Source organism: Lithobates pipiens, unplaced genomic scaffold, assembly GCF_037356315.1.
Source record: "Lithobates pipiens isolate NorthernLeopardFrog02 unplaced genomic scaffold, aLitPip1_a1.2 Scaffold_16, whole genome shotgun sequence".
Classification (NCBI taxonomy): domain Eukaryota; kingdom Metazoa; phylum Chordata; class Amphibia; order Anura; family Ranidae; genus Lithobates; species Lithobates pipiens.
The window spans coordinates 624699924-624718884 of NW_027507748.1; the positions used below are offsets into that span (position 1 = coordinate 624699924).

At 39.0% G+C, this 18961-nt stretch overlaps 1 protein-coding gene across 6 annotated transcripts in view; it reads right to left on the reverse strand.

Moving 5' to 3' along the window:
- Positions 1–251: 251 nt before the first annotated feature.
- STARD13 (StAR related lipid transfer domain containing 13) overlaps positions 252–18961 on the reverse strand; it is a 427146-nt gene continuing 408436 nt past the window's right edge. For all 6 annotated transcript variants that reach the window (XM_077484116.1, XM_077484117.1, XM_077484121.1 and 3 more), the window contains 9 exons: positions 18554–18727; positions 18300–18459; positions 13916–14114; positions 8545–8752; positions 7886–8000; positions 6800–7021; positions 6429–6646; positions 3053–3229; positions 252–975 (listed from right to left, as the gene is read on the reverse strand). In XM_077484116.1, coding sequence (XP_077340242.1) covers positions 858–975; positions 3053–3229; positions 6429–6646; positions 6800–7021; positions 7886–8000; positions 8545–8752; positions 13916–14114; positions 18300–18459; positions 18554–18727 — 1591 coding nt within the window. In that variant the 3' untranslated portion in view covers positions 252–857. The remainder of the gene's footprint in view (positions 976–3052; positions 3230–6428; positions 6647–6799; positions 7022–7885; positions 8001–8544; positions 8753–13915; positions 14115–18299; positions 18460–18553; positions 18728–18961) is intronic.

The window sequence follows — 18961 nt, forward strand, 5'->3', positions numbered from 1 at the left end:
CAAAGTCGGATTCCAAAGTGGCACTTAAAGTCATGCGACTTTGGAGGTGGGCTAGGTGAAACAAGCCTTAGAACAATAGGGAAACCCTGAAATAAAGAGCTTTCATTTTAACAGAAAGAATTGTTTTGAAATTTTATTTGGATGGTATCATATGGTTAATTTGGATGTAAACAGTGCTTAGTGGAGTTATTCTTTAACTGCACCATTAATTGGCCGTACATTACAGGAAATCAACCACATTTACAATTGGGTGCACAAATACAGATATTTAATGTAGGCTGAAACCTTTCTGTACAACACAAGCAGGCATATACATGTCATACATTATCAGGACACATTTTTAAAGTATTTATTCTCTTATATACAAAGTACCTAAGCAAGGTCCAGACAGTGCAGTGCATCACAGATGAGAACAACTGAAGTACTGTGTCCATATTATTGCTGTATACAGGAAACCACAAATCTCCTTGTCCTTATACAATACTTGTGGCTGATTCTAAAAGCATATATACATAGTATCTATAAAGTGGGGAAAGTGAAATAAAATATGAAATATGAAACAATAAAGCTTCCACAGAAAGCATTGACTCATATATATGTTTGTATACATCTATTATCATGTTAAATAATATATACTTATATATTTATATATATATATATATATATATATAGATTACATATTTACATCGTCTTTTTACAATTAATTTAAAAAATAAACAAACAATAAAAAAACAAAAGCTATTGTTAATAAAGTATCTCAGAGGAATGCCCTGGGGGCTTTAGCATGCACAGCACTGCCTTCCTGCAGAGTCACTGCAGTTTCTGTTATATTATATAAAGTCACTGGGAGACAAACTTCAGATTTTTGTTTCTGGTCCTTCTGTAGTAAGGGGTTGGAAAGAGTTGCGAATCCGCAATGCTTCTGCTGCACAGATGTGTCCAGAGCATTTGTTATACCAATCCAGACAATGGCCTCTAAAATGAAAAAAAGAGAATATTTCATCAGACTCTGAAAATAAAGCAAGATAAATAATTCAATACTGATTTAGTAATTAAGTGGAAGCTGTCAGGAGCACAGTATGGAAGCTGACTTGGTTTTGATGGTGCAAGCACACTAATACTCTTTTTCTTGCATTTTTCTGTACATAGTGAACCATGACCCTTAATGAACAGGAAGCATGCCAATCACTGGGGTTAATTTACTAAAGGAGTAGTACATGTTCACTTTTCAAAATTAATTTCATTATGCAAGGGAATCAGCTCTTAGTTTAGTGAATGTGGTGAAAATTCACCTTGCAAAGAATTTCCAATCGTACTAGAAAAAAAAAAAAAAGGATTTCTGCTTGCACATGATTGAATGATAGACATCAGCAGAGCTTACCCCATTCATTAAAGTGGAGTTCCACCCAAAAGTGGAACTTCCGCTTTAAGTACTCCTCGCCCCCCTGACATGCCACTTTTGGCATGTCATTTTTGTTTGGGGGGGCGGGAGTGGGTACTTAGTTACTTAGTTTAGAGTGGGACTTCCTATCCCGTTTCCTCCTTTCTGCTCTTGGCCGTCTAGGCAAATCCTCTTCTCCCCCTGGGCAGCCCCTCCCTCTCTGCAATCTTCTGGGACACGCGACAGGTCCCAGAAGATTGCCTGGCCACTAGCAGAGTGCAGTGCGACTCGCGCATGCGAAGTGCACGCCCAGCCATGAAGCCGAAAGCTGTCACGTCCGGGTGCCCACAGTGGCTATGATGCCGTGGGTGGAGAGGAGGGGGAGAGGGGGGAGGCTCAGGGTGGCCACATCGCTGAACCGTGGGACAGGTAAGTGTCTGTTTATTAAAATTTAGCAGCTACACTTTTTGTCGCTGCTGACTTTTAATAAACTAAAACACGTGTGGAACTCCGCTTTAAGCTAATAGAAAAATCCCTTGCAAAAAATAGCTACAACCTAAAAAAGGTTAAAAACAGGTAGTAACTACAATCCCTAACCACATAATTACACAACACTGTCTGGCAGTATGTTGGAACTGTGTGCTTGATTTACTAGAACAGGAGAGTACAAAATCTGGTGCAGCTCCGCATGGTAGCCAATCAGCTTCTAACTTCAGCTTGTTCAATTAAGCTTTGCCAAAAAACCTGGGAGCTGATTGGTTTCTATGCAGAGCTGCACCAGATTTTCCAGTTTTAGTAAATCCCCCCCCCATCTAGTTCTAGTTTAAATGAGATTTGGGGTCCTACATATTGCAGTTATAAATTATATAAAAACCCTTTTGAATTCTGATTGTTTGCTATGGATTTGATTTATTGAACATGCCTGTTTGTGTATGCAGAATATCCCATTGGAACATATTGTTTTGGGGCTATATAAGAAGATACATTTGGGCTAAGAGGGGGGCTTTAACCCACTATTAGCTGACTCTGGGTCATAGGAGAGCAAAAGTAAGTGCACTCCTGTGACCCAAAAGAGAGGTATGGCCATAAAAAAGTTTTAAATAAAAGTTATAATCTCCTTTCAAACTAAAGGGCAGTGTCCTTTACAGACACTGGATACTCATTAATCAGTTTTTCTTTTTCAAAAACTGCCATAGCAGCCTAGGCATTCAAACCATTGGATTGATTTACTAAAAGCAAATAGACGGTGCACTTTGCAAAGTGTAGTTGCTCCAGAGCTTAGTAAATGAGCAAAAGTTCTGCTGACTTCCATCATTCAATCGTGTACAATCAAAAAATGCTGTTTTTTTTTTCCTTGCATATATTTGAATATTCTTTGCAAAGTGAAGTTTTACTGCATTTAGTAAGATTTGGGGCGACTGCACAGTCTATTTGCATTTAGTAAGTAAACCCCAATATTGTCAGGGTGTAAATTGGGCCTTGTAATTCAAATGTGGCCTTTCATTTACAAAATGAAGCATAGAAGATGTATTTTGCTTACAACAACCAGTCTCTTTCAGCTGGAATCAATCGGTTGTTGTCATGCAAAACATTCACTTTTCCTTCAATAATTATTTACACATGAGGCTCACTAGTTCTTGTAACAAAAAGTGTCAGACAAAAAAAACTTACTTCAGGTCAACTCTGCAAATATGGGTGAGCCTGGACTTTCCAGATCCACAGGGCTCAATCAGATAACGCGTATCCAAAATAGCTGCTCTCACTCCTCCGATGAGAGGGGCGTCCTCGTGCTCTACAGACATCGCCACTAAACTGCACATGCCCTTTGCCAAATCCGTCCTCCATGTCCTAAAGATAGAAGGCATATTATGTCAGGCTAAATCATAAGAACTTCAATAAAATACCATTAAAGTGTCATTAACCCATTAAAAGCAATCATCTCAGCTTTCATCAGTTTAGTAAAATTACATAAATGTGAATTCTGAACCTCTGTTTTCTTTATAAAATGAGTACAGGTTAAAAATGTTTTATCTACAGTCAACCATACAACTGTATTTAACACAGGGAGAAGTAGAAAAGTGTTAGATTTATAGAATATTTCCTGCCTGAGGCATGTCTATATTCTTTCTGCCAGGCTTGGATAATAATCAGGTTAAAGGCCACCATACAGGAAATAATAAAAACTGGGCTGAGAACTTCTGCTGAACAGCCCCAGACAGGTTATGTTCAATGCTCGTAGACATACACACTAGTGCACATCCAAGCATGCGTGTCAGAGAAAACAAAATGTTTTGACCACTAGATCTACTGCTATCATCCATTTTCCATCTAATATCTATGTCTGACTTTGATCTCAAGCTTATCTGCTAAGCAGTAACTTGTTTTTACATGAATAAAGAGGTTCTCCAGTTAGTATTTTTATGTACAGTATGTACTGCAAAGACATACCCATTTGATTAACAGAAATACCACTATCCAATGATTGAAACTCTCCTTACCTAAGTAAGGTAAGGGACACTCCATAGTGTATGGAAAGTCAAGGATTGCCGTATGTTACTAGCATCTAGACTAATAGAGCTGCACGTGTATAAAGCCTCGTACACATGATCGGATTTTCCGCATACAAAGCCTCATACTTTTGTCCGAAGGGCGTTGGCCAAAAACTTGCCTTGCATACAAATGGCACACAATGGTCGGCCAACAAACATAAACATAGTGATGTACTAGATGTACTACAAGCCAATAAAGAGGAAGTTGAATTGCCAGGTGCCACCCTTTGGGCTCTTTCTGCTAATTTCAAGTAGAAGTTTGGTGAATGTTGATTTGCGCTTTTCCTTTTGCGCTTTTCATTTCGTGCTGCTCATTTAGTTTCTGAACGGCCGTTCGTCAACCGGACATGTTGTGGAATCGGAGGAGATAATGTGTTATTTATTATTACCCTTGGAGTTATTGCTTTAACCCAAGTCCAGTCCAGGAACAGGAGGAGGATGATTTCTTGGACCAAAAAATGGTTGCTTTATTAAGCGTGACCAATTATGTCATATGCTTTTGCTGCGGGAGCTCCAGGAGAATAATCCGGATGATTTTCGGAATTATCTCCGGATGACGGACCCCTGCTTTCACCAACTCTTGCCATTGTTGACCCCCTATATTAAGAAGCAGGTTACATTCATGAGGCTTTTATTTTATTTCTTGATTGAATAATGATTTGATTTGGTATATTTTCTATATTTTTAAATACATAGAATGCACTTTTTGGTTAAGTTCTATTGGCAGATAGCATGTCTATTTTTATTTGTTTTCTTTTTTTTTTTAATGCACAATAAAAATAATTGTGGCGAATAATATTTGACTATGTGTTTTTCTTCAAATGACAGTTTGGGAATAGGCAGTTACATTTAAAATAATACAATGTAAAATTGACAAGGGACACCAACATAGTTGTATCTTTGATCTTAAAAACTATGGGATAATGGTGTTGTGGTAACTTGCCCAAAAAAAACTAAAAAATACAAGCATAATAATATTATTCTTGATATCATTAAAAAATAAAAGCCTTTTAAAATACGTCTGGCAGAACTCCATCAGTATCACCAGCAAAGCAGCTTCATTATTATCACATTAAAGGAGAGAATGTGCGCTGCTTTTCGACATTTCACAATTTGCCGCATCACGAATGTTAATTCTCCATTACGAACGCTAGTTTACAAGACCGACCACTTCTGGGTCGACTTTGCTTCCGAGCATGCGTGTTTGGACTTTGGACTTTTGTCTGATGGACTTGTGTACACATGCTCGGAAAATCCGACAAAAGACATTTGCGGAAAATTTTAAAGCCTGACATCCAAAATTCGTCAGCGGAAAATCTGACAATTGTCCGATGGAGCGTACAAGCGGTCAGATTTTCTGCCAACAGCCTGTCATCACACAATTCCCATCGGAAAATCCAATCGTGTGTACGAGGCTTAAGTGTGCAGTTCAGTTGGTTTTTGTGGTACACCTATTTGCTCCTGAAATTCCAGTGAAATATGTGGACTGCGCTGAAAGGTGTGTCCAGGTACTTATAAATGTCAATGGCTGTAAGCAGCTATACATGTATATACACAAGTACCTGCATAAACACAATTCTGTGTATGTGTGTACAACTATGGTTACATATGAATGCGCACATAAGTTTATGCAGGTCCTTGCGTATACATGCATATAGTTGTGTACAGCCATTGACTTGTATAGATGCCTGCAGACTCCCTCATGGGAAAATACACCAGAATTTACATTATATGGCCAGATATGGCTTTGGGCATGATCCCTAAAAATACGTAAAGTGTAATAGTTATGATAATAAAAATAGTTATATTGACAATAACCAGAGAGCTTTTTTTAAAAGATATATTTAAAAATGTACTTGGGCCTTACATAATTTGTCAGCTCTGTATAAGGCCGCGTACACAGCTCTGTATAAGTTCGCCCAACTTTGTCCGTCCAACAGTTTTGGCAAACAGTCCGCTCAAACTTAGCATGGACGGACATGGCCACACACGACGGACGAACAGTTTGCTGAAACCGTGCGCGATGACGTGAACGGCACGTACGACGGGACGAAAAATACGACGTCCTATACACTGCATTATAGCTTTCGGCGTGAAAATCCTTTCTGAGCATGCGCGCAACTTTGTTTGACGAACAAGCCTACACACGAGCGGACTGTTCGCTGAAACAAGGTTTCAGCGGACAGTTTTACGGAATTTCCGAAAAACCTTGTCCGTCCAACTGTCTGCTGAAACTGTCCGCTGAAAGCCCACACACGAGCGGACTGTCCGCCCAAACACTGTTCAGCGGACAAAGTTGGGCGAACAGTCCGCGCGTGTGTACGCGGCCTGACTGGGTAAAATAAATACATACGTGAGATGTACAAATGCTAACATTGTTTTCCTAGGCTTCATAGTAAAGCTCTCTGGCAGTATCATTTATGACCAGTACATATAATTAAATTACACAATTAACTTTCTGTATCTGCGCTCATTAAACACAGTTTAGCTCAGCATACCTGAAAACCACAAAGTCCTTAGAAGGATGGGGAGCCATGCTATTAATAACAAATTGATAAACTTCTGTTTGGTTATCGACAGTTTTGATTATTTTTCCCTGCAAAAAATCATCATCCCATAGGTGGCGCTCTCTTAATAATCGGTTTAGCACAACCGGTGGAGGGGCCTCCAACTCGACTGACACTTTCCAGAGCCGCAGAGGATTTCCATCACCAACCTAAAGAATCAGAAAACGAATCAGTACACAAATAAAAAGGGCAGCAAAAAGTAAAAATGTTGGTTTCTGAAAATTCAATTTTTCAATAATGTATTTACAGTAATTACTGTGAGTCTCAAAGACATTAGTAGAGAATGTGTTTTCAGTCTGTACCTTTTTATAAGCCACGTCAGTGTTCTCTGTGCTGGAAAGTGAGACCCATCCTTTAAACTTATCTCTGGCCTCTTTCTGAAGGCTCTGAATAATATTATCAAAGTAGGCTGAGATGCTCCCTGCCTCCTCTTCCAGCTGCTTCCCCAATTCCTCCATAGTGGAAAGGTGGATATCAGCATCCACATAGGAATTCCGTGACTGTGCTATAATCTCGTGCGGAACCTGCAACATCCCAGAAAGGACCAGTTAGAATTCAAATTTAATAGAGTAAGAATGAAATAAGCAGAAGCTCAATAATTATAACTACTGTGTTTAGGTTGACTTTGTCAATGCTCAAATGAAAGACCTAACATAATACTCAGAATATAAAAAAATATAATTTAACAACCACAGTATAATAATTAAATGTTAAAGTAATGCTAAATTAAGAGTGAGTGCTGTTATTCTGAGTGCCAAGATACACAGCAGCTTAGAGCATGAAACTTTATGAAGGTTCATCCTCTACAGTCAGACAGGCACAAGGCAAAATGGTTTTCTATTGCCAGTTATTTGGCAATAGCATTCAGGATGAGGAACTGTTGCCAGAGCCACCCACATAACCCACAATTGGGACCAACCAAGAAAATGTGGGCTCAGTAACAGATTCCACCAATCCACTGCCACCAAATGTACCTGAGATCAACAGATTGATCTATCCCGAGTAATGGAGTAGAAGAATCTCAGCTCGTGCTCTTTGGTAATTCACTATTTCCAGTGACCCTAAGGCCAGCCGTACCACGAGTTGCAGGAAAAGAAAATCGGTAGATTCTCCCATCAACACAGTCAGTGTTGATGGGGGAATCCCTCCCGCACAGCCATAGTGTTGACTCGGCACAGTGATTATTGCAAGTGGCTATATATCAGCCACTAGCAATAATTGCATGTAAAATCTAGCAGGCTGGTTGTACCCAAGCTAATTGATTAATCAGCTTGGATACATTCAGCCTGCCCAGACATGGTTTGAATCTCGGCTGGTTCCTGCTGAACTGGATGGGATTTGAACCATATATGGCTCACTTAACACTAGCTACAAATAGAAACACTCACCTCAAAGAGTCTATTACATTCCATGATCATGTGTGCCAGGCCCTGTGTAGCTGCCAAGTTCTCATTCAGATCCTTTTGGTCTGGTTTTCCTGTTGCATATTTTTTCTGTATGGCTCTGAAAGCAGAAAAGTGAAATAATGTAAAGGTTAGACAGTAAGCTTCTGCATCACTGTATTCTAAAGTTAGAACTATATATTTCAATGCTGCGTGCAATTTATACAGTTGGGGATCTAGGGCCTTGTAGGTGCGCTGCAACATCTTCATTGGCCATGCTGGGCTATGCTCTAGACCAACATGCTTTGCTTAACTGCAGTTTGTCTGCAGGGGATTTAGGGACCTGGCTGCGATATGTTGGAAGAGTATTTGGATCACAAATTTGGCTGAATAAAATTGCAATTCTTTGACAGGTAAATCAGTGTGCCTATATGCATTTCAACTGTCTAGTTAGTGCTTTTTGGTCAGCATTTAAAACAAATATTATATACTACTTCTACGACATAAATGAAAGTATTTACATAGGAAAAATTATTTAACTGTAATTCCTTAGATTTTTGAAAAATATATTCTACAAGAAAATGTCAAGTGTATAACATGTATAACAATTATACAATTAGCTAAGTAGAAAATATGTCAATAAGTAAGGCAACAAGAGTAACAACCTTGGCGAATTGTCTTTCCTTAGTAAATTGAGGTGGAATAGAGATGGTGCCAAACAGACGGCAAGATTCATGGGGGTCATCTGATTCTCTTCTACTGAGGTAACATCGTTAAGGAAACACAGCAGGGTCTGGAGGACTTCTCGATTCTCATCTGACATCAGCATAATGGCCGACTGCACTGCTTGAAGCCTCTGGTCCTTAGGAACATCTATAGGGGTTCAAAGGAAATTTTATCCATGAGTAATTGTGTTCAGAACCAATACTATGTACAGACTCAGTGGTAGTACAGGAAAAGACACCGGCCCCAAGTGACATCATCAAAAGCTTGCTTAAAGTGAGATTAAATCCTCAGTCTTTTAAAGCCCTTTCAGCAACTGATGAAATCACCTATTGAGTATGCAGCTTCTTCATATTTTAATCCCTGCCTATGTTCTAGTTTAACCTCCCTGGCAGTATGATTATTTCGGATTTTAGGTGCTGAAAGCGGTACAATTATTTTGCATGAAAATTTGGTGTTTTATATTGTAGTCCTATAATTCTTAGCAATAACTCACTTAAATCTGTCCAAACCAGAGTCTAGCAGACATCCCGGGTATGATAAAGTTTGAAAAATGAAATCATAAATTATAATATAATAAATAATTATAAATAATTGTACCAAATAATAATATAACAATAATAAAAATTATTCAATAATGTAATCAAATCAAAAACACTGAAATTTGCTCAGTTGCAGAATTGTCACTGTCATTACTTTTCAGTAGTTGATGACGGATCTCCCCACAAATCGCTATCGCTCAATTCTGCAAGTGATTACAATATATTATCGCTGTTTTCTAGCTGGTCTAAAATCATTTTTGATGTAAAGGGACAGTTTTGGTTGCTATGGACAATCTCCAGTTTCCAGGCATAAAGAACAGTTTTTATTATATAAAACTGCATGCAGGACACTGGACAGACCACTAGGGACAAAGGGGATGTGAAATTATTACATACAGCAATGTAATCTGTAAGATTACATTATACTGTATGTATAGTGAGTGTTTCACTTTTTGAATTTGGCGCTGATCTCCGTTCCCGTGCGTCGCAACACTCGCAGGGCATGGAGTTCGGCTCCGTGATAGATCGAGCGAGACACGGCTCGCTCGTACAGCACGGGGACATCGCTGGATCCAAGGGAGAAGGTAATAAACATCCTCCTGGATCCAGCGATGCGGCCCCGAGTCTGGCTCGGGAATACCGTCAGGGGGCTTAAGCTGGTGCCATGATCATTGCTCCAGGGGTCCTGTTGCAAGGTGGCTCATTTCGCTTGCAGGAGTCTATTGTGCCATGCTTGCATGCAGGGACTAGATTTGTGTCTCCCTACACTATATGCATCAACAGAAAGACACAGCAACATAGTCTAGGATGGCAAGATACACCCTTTTCCAAATTAACAGACCAATGTGTTAGGCTAAAAAACACTGAGAATTTAACACTATTTAAAGGAAATCTCCATTCTTATTTTAAACTGCACTGCAGGTTAAAAAATCAAACCACAAATGCAGAAAACGTTTTTAAGGGCAAGCTTCATGTCACTGACAATTGCATTTTCATTACATAAAGTCCTGTTATCAAGAACCTGTAATGCCGCATACACACGACCGGACTTTTCAACGGACTTGGTCCAGCAGACAATCCGACGGACTTTGCAGGTCCGCCGGACTTTCAAACAAATGGACTTGGCCACACATGATCACTCCAAAAGTCCGATGGATTCAAACATGATGACGTAGAATAAGGAAGTTCATAACCAGTAGCCAATAGCTGCGCTAGCGTCGGTTTTAGTCCGTCAGACTAGCACACAGATGACTGGATTATTAGACCGGACTCGAGTCCGTCGGAAAGATTTGAAGAAAGTTTTATTTCTAGGTCCGCTGGACGTTTGGGAAGAAAACGTCCGCTGGAGCCCACACATGATCGAATTGTCTGACGGATTCCAGTCCAGACCAAGTCCGTCGAAAAGTCTGGTCGTGTGTACGCGGCATAACTCTTTAGATTAGTTTGCCGCTGGCAGCCATTACATGGAAGGTGCATAAATTACCTTTTAATGTCCATATGATGATAGAAAATTGTTGTCTAAAATTCTGCACCAGGAACCATATAAGCCTAGGGTGGCCATGTACAAAACAGTATGGACTTGTACCAGCAGGTGGTGTGGCAGATGGTAACAGTCACATTTACAGCCACTTTTGTAGGTATTGAAATGACTTAAGTGAATTTTTAAGTTTGGTTGTCGTTTATGTATGTACGTGAAAAGGCAGTCAGACGTCTCTGCCTAAAAAAAACTGTATTCATGTAATTCTTGTAAATGTGACTTGCTGTGTGTAGTCAGAAATCCACCTGGAGCCAATTGTAGTTTACATATAAAAAAGGTACCAGAAGTATGACATCCAGCCACTGTGCTGTCTCACACTTCTTTTGTTATGTGAAAGTTTAATTAATGGTGATCTGTACAGGTTGTGATGTAGATGTAGGCATCAAACTCAATATATCAACAGCTCTGTTAGAAGAAATGCAGATATTTACTTAATGCTAGGCATGTAGCGTGGAACTAGTAAATGATGTCATAAACAGTCAATCTGTTTTTCTTTTTTTTAGCCTTGTGTCTGTAATACATATGTTGAGAAATTCTTCAATTAAAAGGGACACATGAGGGCTATAAGGGTATTAAGGCAAAGCAATGGAAATGTGTTAAATTAAAACTATAGGCAACACTTTTTTTTTTCATTTTGAATGAGAGGGAGGGTTATAACCCTTGTACGGTTTATTTTTGCCATCTGTGTCCCATTAGGTAGATTTACCTTTACTTCCTGTCCAATTGCCAAACAAGAAGTAAGAGGAAATCTCTGCAAATTAAGGGGCCCCCAGGTCACAAGAACTAGTGTCCCCACTGGAAAATGTCCTCTCTATTACCTTTCTGGGGACAACCAAATTTGGGATTTTCTTTTACTTTCACTTTAAATGATAATGGTAAACAGGACAAACAGAGAGGATGAATCTCCCTAACGGGGCACAGACAGCTATAAAAACTGACAGGTGTTCTAATCCATCCACAAAACAAAAAAAATAAAAAAAGTTTTGCCTTTAATTATACTTTAAGGCAGGGGTGCACAGCTTGTAGTTCAGGAGCCACATGTGGGCTTCATCTGACTTTTTTTTTCGAAAATTCTGACAGACCTAGAAATAGAACATGTTTTAAATCTTTCCGACGGAATCAATTCCTATCGGGAAAACCGTTCGTCTGTATGCTATTCCGATGGACCAAAAACGACACAAGGGCAGATATTGGCTACTGGCTATTGAACTTCTTTTTTCTAGTCCCTTTGTACATCATCGCATTCTAAGCGATCAGACTTTGGTGTGATCGTGTGTAGGCAAGTCCGTTTCAGTGGAACTTCGTCGGAAATACTGTCAGAGTTTATTCTGATGGAAAAACCTGTCATGTGTACGTGACATTAGCCTTAAACACGGTACATACATAACGTTTTTTTTCTCTTTTCGTTCAAACCAGCTGGCTGAACGAATAAAAAGCCTGACAGATTGCTATAGTAACACATGCAATGTTAGTGCAGTGATCTCCCCAACTGTTCTTTTGTGCTCTGACAGAGGGACTGCCCCCCTCCACCAGAATACACTGATCAGTGCCCACAGCCATTGGTTGCGAGCACCGATTGGTTTCTGGTTTTCCAGCACGTGCCTTTCGACAAAAGCAAGTCCAGAGTTTTAGCTCAGTAACTACTTCTGCATGTCTCTCTTTTAACGTAAGCTTCTCTTTCACTTGCTGGCGGGATTTCAGGATAGGACCCAGGATGCAGCGTAAGGAAGGGTTTCCTGGTACATTGAGAACACGGTGGCCATGAGGCAGAGTAGCTGATTATGGAGTCTAACATGAACGCTATTTGCCCCTAAGTGCAGGTGATTGCTAATGGTCATTTAACATGGACTGTGGCTTTATTCAGTCACTGAGATGTCTCTGGTTACAGCAACATTCAGGTTTTTAGCAAATGGATCCAATGAACCATGTGAATGCACTAAAGTTCGATTTCTGTAAAATTAGACCTCATGCACACTGGATGTTTTTCTATCTTTCCTAAACGTTATTATTTTGGCCACTGAAATTAATTAACACTCAAGCACTAAATGCAGCTAGCGTTAACACTCATTTGGAAGCATGAAACATTTTTTTGGGCCAAAACTCTGTTGCTCCTGGATGCACTGGCTGTGTGTTTTTTCCTGCCCCTAAACTCTTCTAAAAAGCCTATGTGTGCATGGACACATAGGCTAATATGCAGGGGCGTTTAGAGGCAGTAAAAAAAAAAAACACCAGGCGTCTCTGGAAGCGGCTCAATGAAAAATGAGAGAATTCCTAATCACTAGTCTATATAGTAAATCACTTTGACTGTCAATGGCTCAGAAACTCCTGAGTAAACACAACTCCTATGCATGTCTGAAAAAGACAAGATAAGAATAAAGGTTAGCTTTATAGACAGCTTTTGTTTCCAAAAACAGATAAGTGAATAATAAATGCAATGAATAATTATACTTGAGCCATGGAATGGTCATTTAACTTGAAGGGAATCTGCATACAATGGTGAGTACTACCATTAAATAGAAAAAAAGAATGGGTTTTGCCCAATAGTAATTTGTTGCTAATACATAAATATATCATTATTTAGCCTTGCAAAGCCTTGGCATTTGCCTGCACAGCTTATCAGACATCTAATAGACTGTCGGGACAATAGAAGATTGAAAACAATAAGCCATTGACTTTGATAATTGATGTTTTTGATGTTTTAATTTGCCAGTGAAAATGTAAGTAGTAAGGCATATCTTTAGTGCTGTACAATATCAGTGAGCTACAGACTGCCCTTCTCTTGGTTGCTTTAGTGAAGTAGGGACAGTTATTCTGCCTATAAGACCCAAACCAGCCATTCTCAGCCAAAGTTCTGTGGAACTCTAGGGTTCCTCCAAAGGTTTCTAGGGGTTCCTTGTGCACTGAGCAACTTTTCCCCCTTGAGATAAGTAACCACTGACACCAATGATCTTAGCTAAGGGTGGATTCTAACCAATGACCCCAAATGTAAGGAGTATTCTCCCATGACCAGCACACTAATGTGCCAGGAGCTATAGACACAGCACTTATTAGCAGGGGTCCCTTAAATCAGAAAGTTGTTTAGAAAGTTCCTTCATTTTAAAAAGGTTGAGAAAGGCTAAATTAGGCCTTTCAAATGGCTGTTTTCAGGTCACCTGCTGACTCTACTCACCTGTTTTCATGTACATTTTAACTAAATACAAATCTAATATTTGAGTCTAGAGACTGGGCACTTACATTGGTAGATGTGAAGAAAGGTCTCTCCCAGTTTACTTGTGAGAAGGGGCTCTGGAAGGTCACGGAAGAACTGTTTCATCATATCTGCCACATCGTACGCACACTGGTCCTCATAGTTTACATTCTCTGGACAGTTCTCATTCATCTGGCGAAGGGCCTGAATTCGAGACTTAACACCGGATTTTCTAAACAAGCCAACCTGTGGATAAAGTAAACATTATCCATTACCATGTTGTCCAAGCACAATTTACTAGCTGGCAGCATTTATCTTCAGCAGTAAAGAAAAAAAGACAGCTATGAGTTAAAATGCAGATGGAGATCAAACATCAACATTCCAAGAGCTTGTAAACTCTTTGTTAGAATTTTTATTCCCAGCCTATGTATGTGAATGTAAGGGGTGTAAAGTAGCACAAACATTTCATGATCAGAAAGGAATAGGAAGGTGGATATAACAAATGCTGGCCATAGATGGATGCAAATTTGTCCAGTTCAGCAGGGACTGACCGAATTTCAATCCATCTATGGCTATTCCCACTCAACAGAAGTTGATCTAATGATTGACTTCTGTTGATCGGGAATGTGGGAAAATTTGATCAGTGCCTTCAGTTAATTGACTGCAGTGCTGATCAGTGTATTCTGACAGTGGAAGTGTCCCTGCAGTCAGAATACAAAAGCACAGCGGGGAAAATTCCTCCATTCACATTCAGCCCACTGTCTCGAAAAGAACAAACAAATGACCCAAGCCTAAAACTCCCATAATTTTACTGATATATAAAAGTCTAAAATTATAGAAAATCTAGAACCAGTATGACTATCTGGTATTTTGGCTTTGCTAGTTGCATGCTTGTTCCAGGTCAATGTATGGAATGCTACAATTTTAAAAGTATTATATATAGCTCTAAAATTACTGTTTTTTAGTAAACCCCTCATGTTAGAATGGCAACATTTTTTAGAAAATCAGCATCATTATCTTACTAAAACAATTTATTTATTGTTCCATATAGTGCAAAATTTCACTAGCTACAACTTTCTAAACCTTTCCTTAAGCTGGATCTCATAAATTTCTGGAGGGCTGCAGAATTATGCACCCTATTTTAGGTTTGAGTTATGAGACCTAAGGGCAAAAAAGAAAGCTTTTGCCCAAAGAAAAGAATGATGGGTTGCCATAGGCCTATAGGTTCTGCTTTCATTTTTCTTAAATCAGTCTCATGACTAGGGGTGCCACCTGGACAGTTCAGGTTTTGACAAATGCATCCGGGTTTCAGGTGGACACACATACTTCCAGTCCAACTGATCTATTGGAGGTCTTTATGGGGAGCCCCTGAATCATGGAGGAGTGACACATAGAGATGTAGAACAGTGTTTTATGGTCACCTTACTGCCAGCCTCTGCAATATTAAACCACTTCCTCTGGTGGGCCCAAGGAACTTCACTTCTACTCGCCTAAAGCTATACATATACTTTGCAATGGGGTGCATGAGTGGTAATGTTTCATTATTAAAAAAAGTATTATAGTTCAATATGTATGAGCTAAAATATGATGATAAGCAATTAAAAATTAAATCGTTATCCACAAAAGTTATACTTTATGTGAAATAATAGCACTATTTATTTGTTATGACACTGTGACATTTTATGTCAGAGCAGCTACTAGCTAGATATATTTTCACAGATAAAAGAGCAGCCCGTTCCATATGTATATGAATATACGTCAATATCTGCAAGGCAGAAGCTGAGCATACAGCCCTGGCTGCTCACAATCAGCCGTCTCTGAGGAATTACATGCTCTCTCCCAAGACCTCAGATCTAAAATTACATTGTGTGGGAGGACAGTGAACCAAGCAATCCTTGTTCTAGCTGTCCTGAGATTGCCACAAACTGCATTATGTTTTGAGAACATCAAAGCTAGCAGTCTGCATATCAGTTCTTGTTAGGAAGCAAAAGAACATCTTTTTTTCAATCTATTAGGAAAAAATTATATTTTTCAATAAGATTACACTACAAACGTTCTCATATGACATGTTTTTTTGAAAATATAAGTACCACTTAGAGATTTACACAATGGTTGCAGCATTATCACCTAGGAGGCTGAAGCAGTTTTAGTACTTCAGAGATATTCTGAGTTAAGGAGAAACTATAATGGTTTGGATCAATATGATGTGCAGTTTTATAAAGTTAACACTATATTTTTATATTTGTTTTACTATATCATTCTGTGTTTTACAAATAAACAGTACATGACAAAAGATTCCCAGAGCACAATGGATTTTCCATAGAGAGATCGTAACAGTAGTTATATCCTTTCAGGTTGGCCCATCTGTGCAAAACTTTGGTCTGAGCTGACTTATTCAGACTGGGCTACTAATCTCTGTTCATAGGCTATTTACAGCACCCTGGTTACAAGAAGCTGTAAAGCATGTAAAAAGAAACTAAGGGCTCCGCCTGCTGGCCTGGTAAAGGACTACATTAACCACTTTCCGTCATTTTACTGCGGCAGGTTGGCACGATCCCGCAAACTGTCGTAGCTATAAGTCGGCCCTTGGGATCGTGATAGCAGGTGTGCCAGCTGCACAGCGGGGGTGCCAATGCTCGTGGCCAACAGTTGCAATTGTCATGAGCATGAGAGGCAGAACAGGGAAGTGTGTGTGTAAACACACACACTTCCCTGTTATGAGAGGAGAGACAGATTGCGTGTTCCTATTTGCTAGGAACCACGATCCATTACTTCCTCTAGTCAGACCCCTCCCCCTTCATTTAGAAACACAAACAGGGAACATAGTTAACACCTTGATTGCCCCCTAGTGTTAACTCCTTCCCTGCCAGTGAAATTTTTACAGTAATCAGTGCATTTTTATAGCACTAATTGCTGTATAACTGCCAATTGTCCTAAAAAAGTGTCAAAAGTGTACAATATGTCCGCCATAATGTCGCAGTCCCGATAAAAATTGCAGATTGCGCCATTACTAGTAAAAAATAATAATAATAATAAATCTATCCCCTATCCTGTAGACACTATAACTTTTGTGCAAACCAATCAATATACGCTTATTGCGATTTTTTGGAACAAAAATATGTAGAAGAATACATATCGGCCTAAACAGAAAAAAAAGTAGCTTTTTTTAAAAAAAACAATGGGGATAGTTTTTATAGCAAAAAGTACAATATATTGAATTTTTTAATTGTCTCTCTTTTTTTGTTTATAGCACAAAAAATAAAAACCGCAGAGATCAAATACCACCAAAAGAAAGCTCTATTTGTGGGAAAAAAAGGATGTCAATTTTGTCTGGGTGCAGCACCGCAGAACTGCGCAATTGTCAGTTAAAGCCACGCAGTGCCGAATTGCAAAAAATGGCCTGGTCATTCAGCAGCCAAATCTTCCTGGGGTGAAGTGGTTAATATTAATATGCAATATTTCACATCTACCTGAATTCAAAAGGAAATTATTATAAAATATTTATGTTTCAGTCTAACTATAACAACTAATGAATATTTGTAGAAAACCACCTTACTGTTCCTTTAAAGAAACTGAGAACACTCTCCAGTTGTCTTGCCAACCCATAAATGTACCTTTTCTGAACATGTTGCCATAACATGATTATACAGTCTACAAAATAATATAACAGCGAATAATGATATATACTACATATTAACCAAAAGTGTTCTATGTTTTATAATTCAACAATATTTTTTGGAAACGGGTATGAACATTTACTGCTAACGTAAAGTGTAATTCCAGCCTAAAAAAAATCCATCTCCCCTCCTCCAAATGGTGGCAACAAAGGGGAGGAGTGAGGACCGACAATGGTGTTGTTGAATGCTCCCTGGCCCATGGGAGTTGGGGCTGCGGAATCCCGTGACCGGACTGGAGCAGATTAAAAAAGGGTAAGTATATAGATCTTTTTTTTGGACAGGTTTAGGAAGGATAGGTAGTGGGAGGAACATTTTTTAAGACTAGTCAGTGTTAGCTTGTAATTCTACTTTAACACTAACGCTGAATAACATATATATAGTGTAGAAAAACTATTGTAAGATCTGAAAAAGTAAACAGAGGATGTAACTAGTTTATCCTTTGCAGCCATGCTAAATGATGTGAACTGCTGACTTCTTGCAGTATGAATAAACAGACTTTCAAGCTACCATACAGTATTTCATAGTTTGTTTAGGCAAAGATGCTGTAGATTCTTCTGTGTCACTGTTTTGCTATAGCCTGGTGAAAATCACCATTGGATCACCCCAGTAACGCTATAATATTAAAAATACTTTTATGTTCTTATGATCAGCAGACATTTTATAAATATTTGGTGGATATTTCAAATTTTTCCACCAAATTGACACATCATTGACCAAATATTGAATAGGAAAGTGCACACTTTAAACTTTATACCTGATCTAGGCAGTTGCTGCGAAGGTAGCGCATTGCTTGTTGAATACTCTGTGGTAAGGGTTGGCCACTTCTCTGCACATGGACCATCAGTGGTACCCCAAAAACATTCTTATCCTTATAATCTGGACCCTTCATCCTCTTCATAAACTTTGGTACAGACCTAAAAATTGGATAATCAATACACTCATTTAGACAATGCACAGTTAATATAAAACTATAAACTTCTTGTGCTTATGATACACAATTATACATACCAGGTCCAGCCATGTTTGTTTGACATGGAATATTTCTCCATAATGGCTGTCAGGCGAAGCAGTGAGAACTTCTGTAGTAAATTGAGCTGCCCAGCAGACTGGTTACTGATTTGAAGTGAAGCTAGTGAATGGCTCAGCTGGTGAGAGATCTGGAAACTGTGCCATCGCAGACGCCTTGAACACAAAAATATTGCAAAGAAAAATTATATTGATATAGTAAGTTGTCACTAAACAACATAACCAGCTACTCATATGTAAACTGGATGTAGCACTGTCAAACAATACAGCATATGACTATTTGAAGCCACTTGAGATGACCAACCAGACAGAGATCCATTACTGTAATAAAAAAATAAGGGCAAAACCACCTATTTGAGAGCCACACGCACCCATGCAATCACTTGCTAT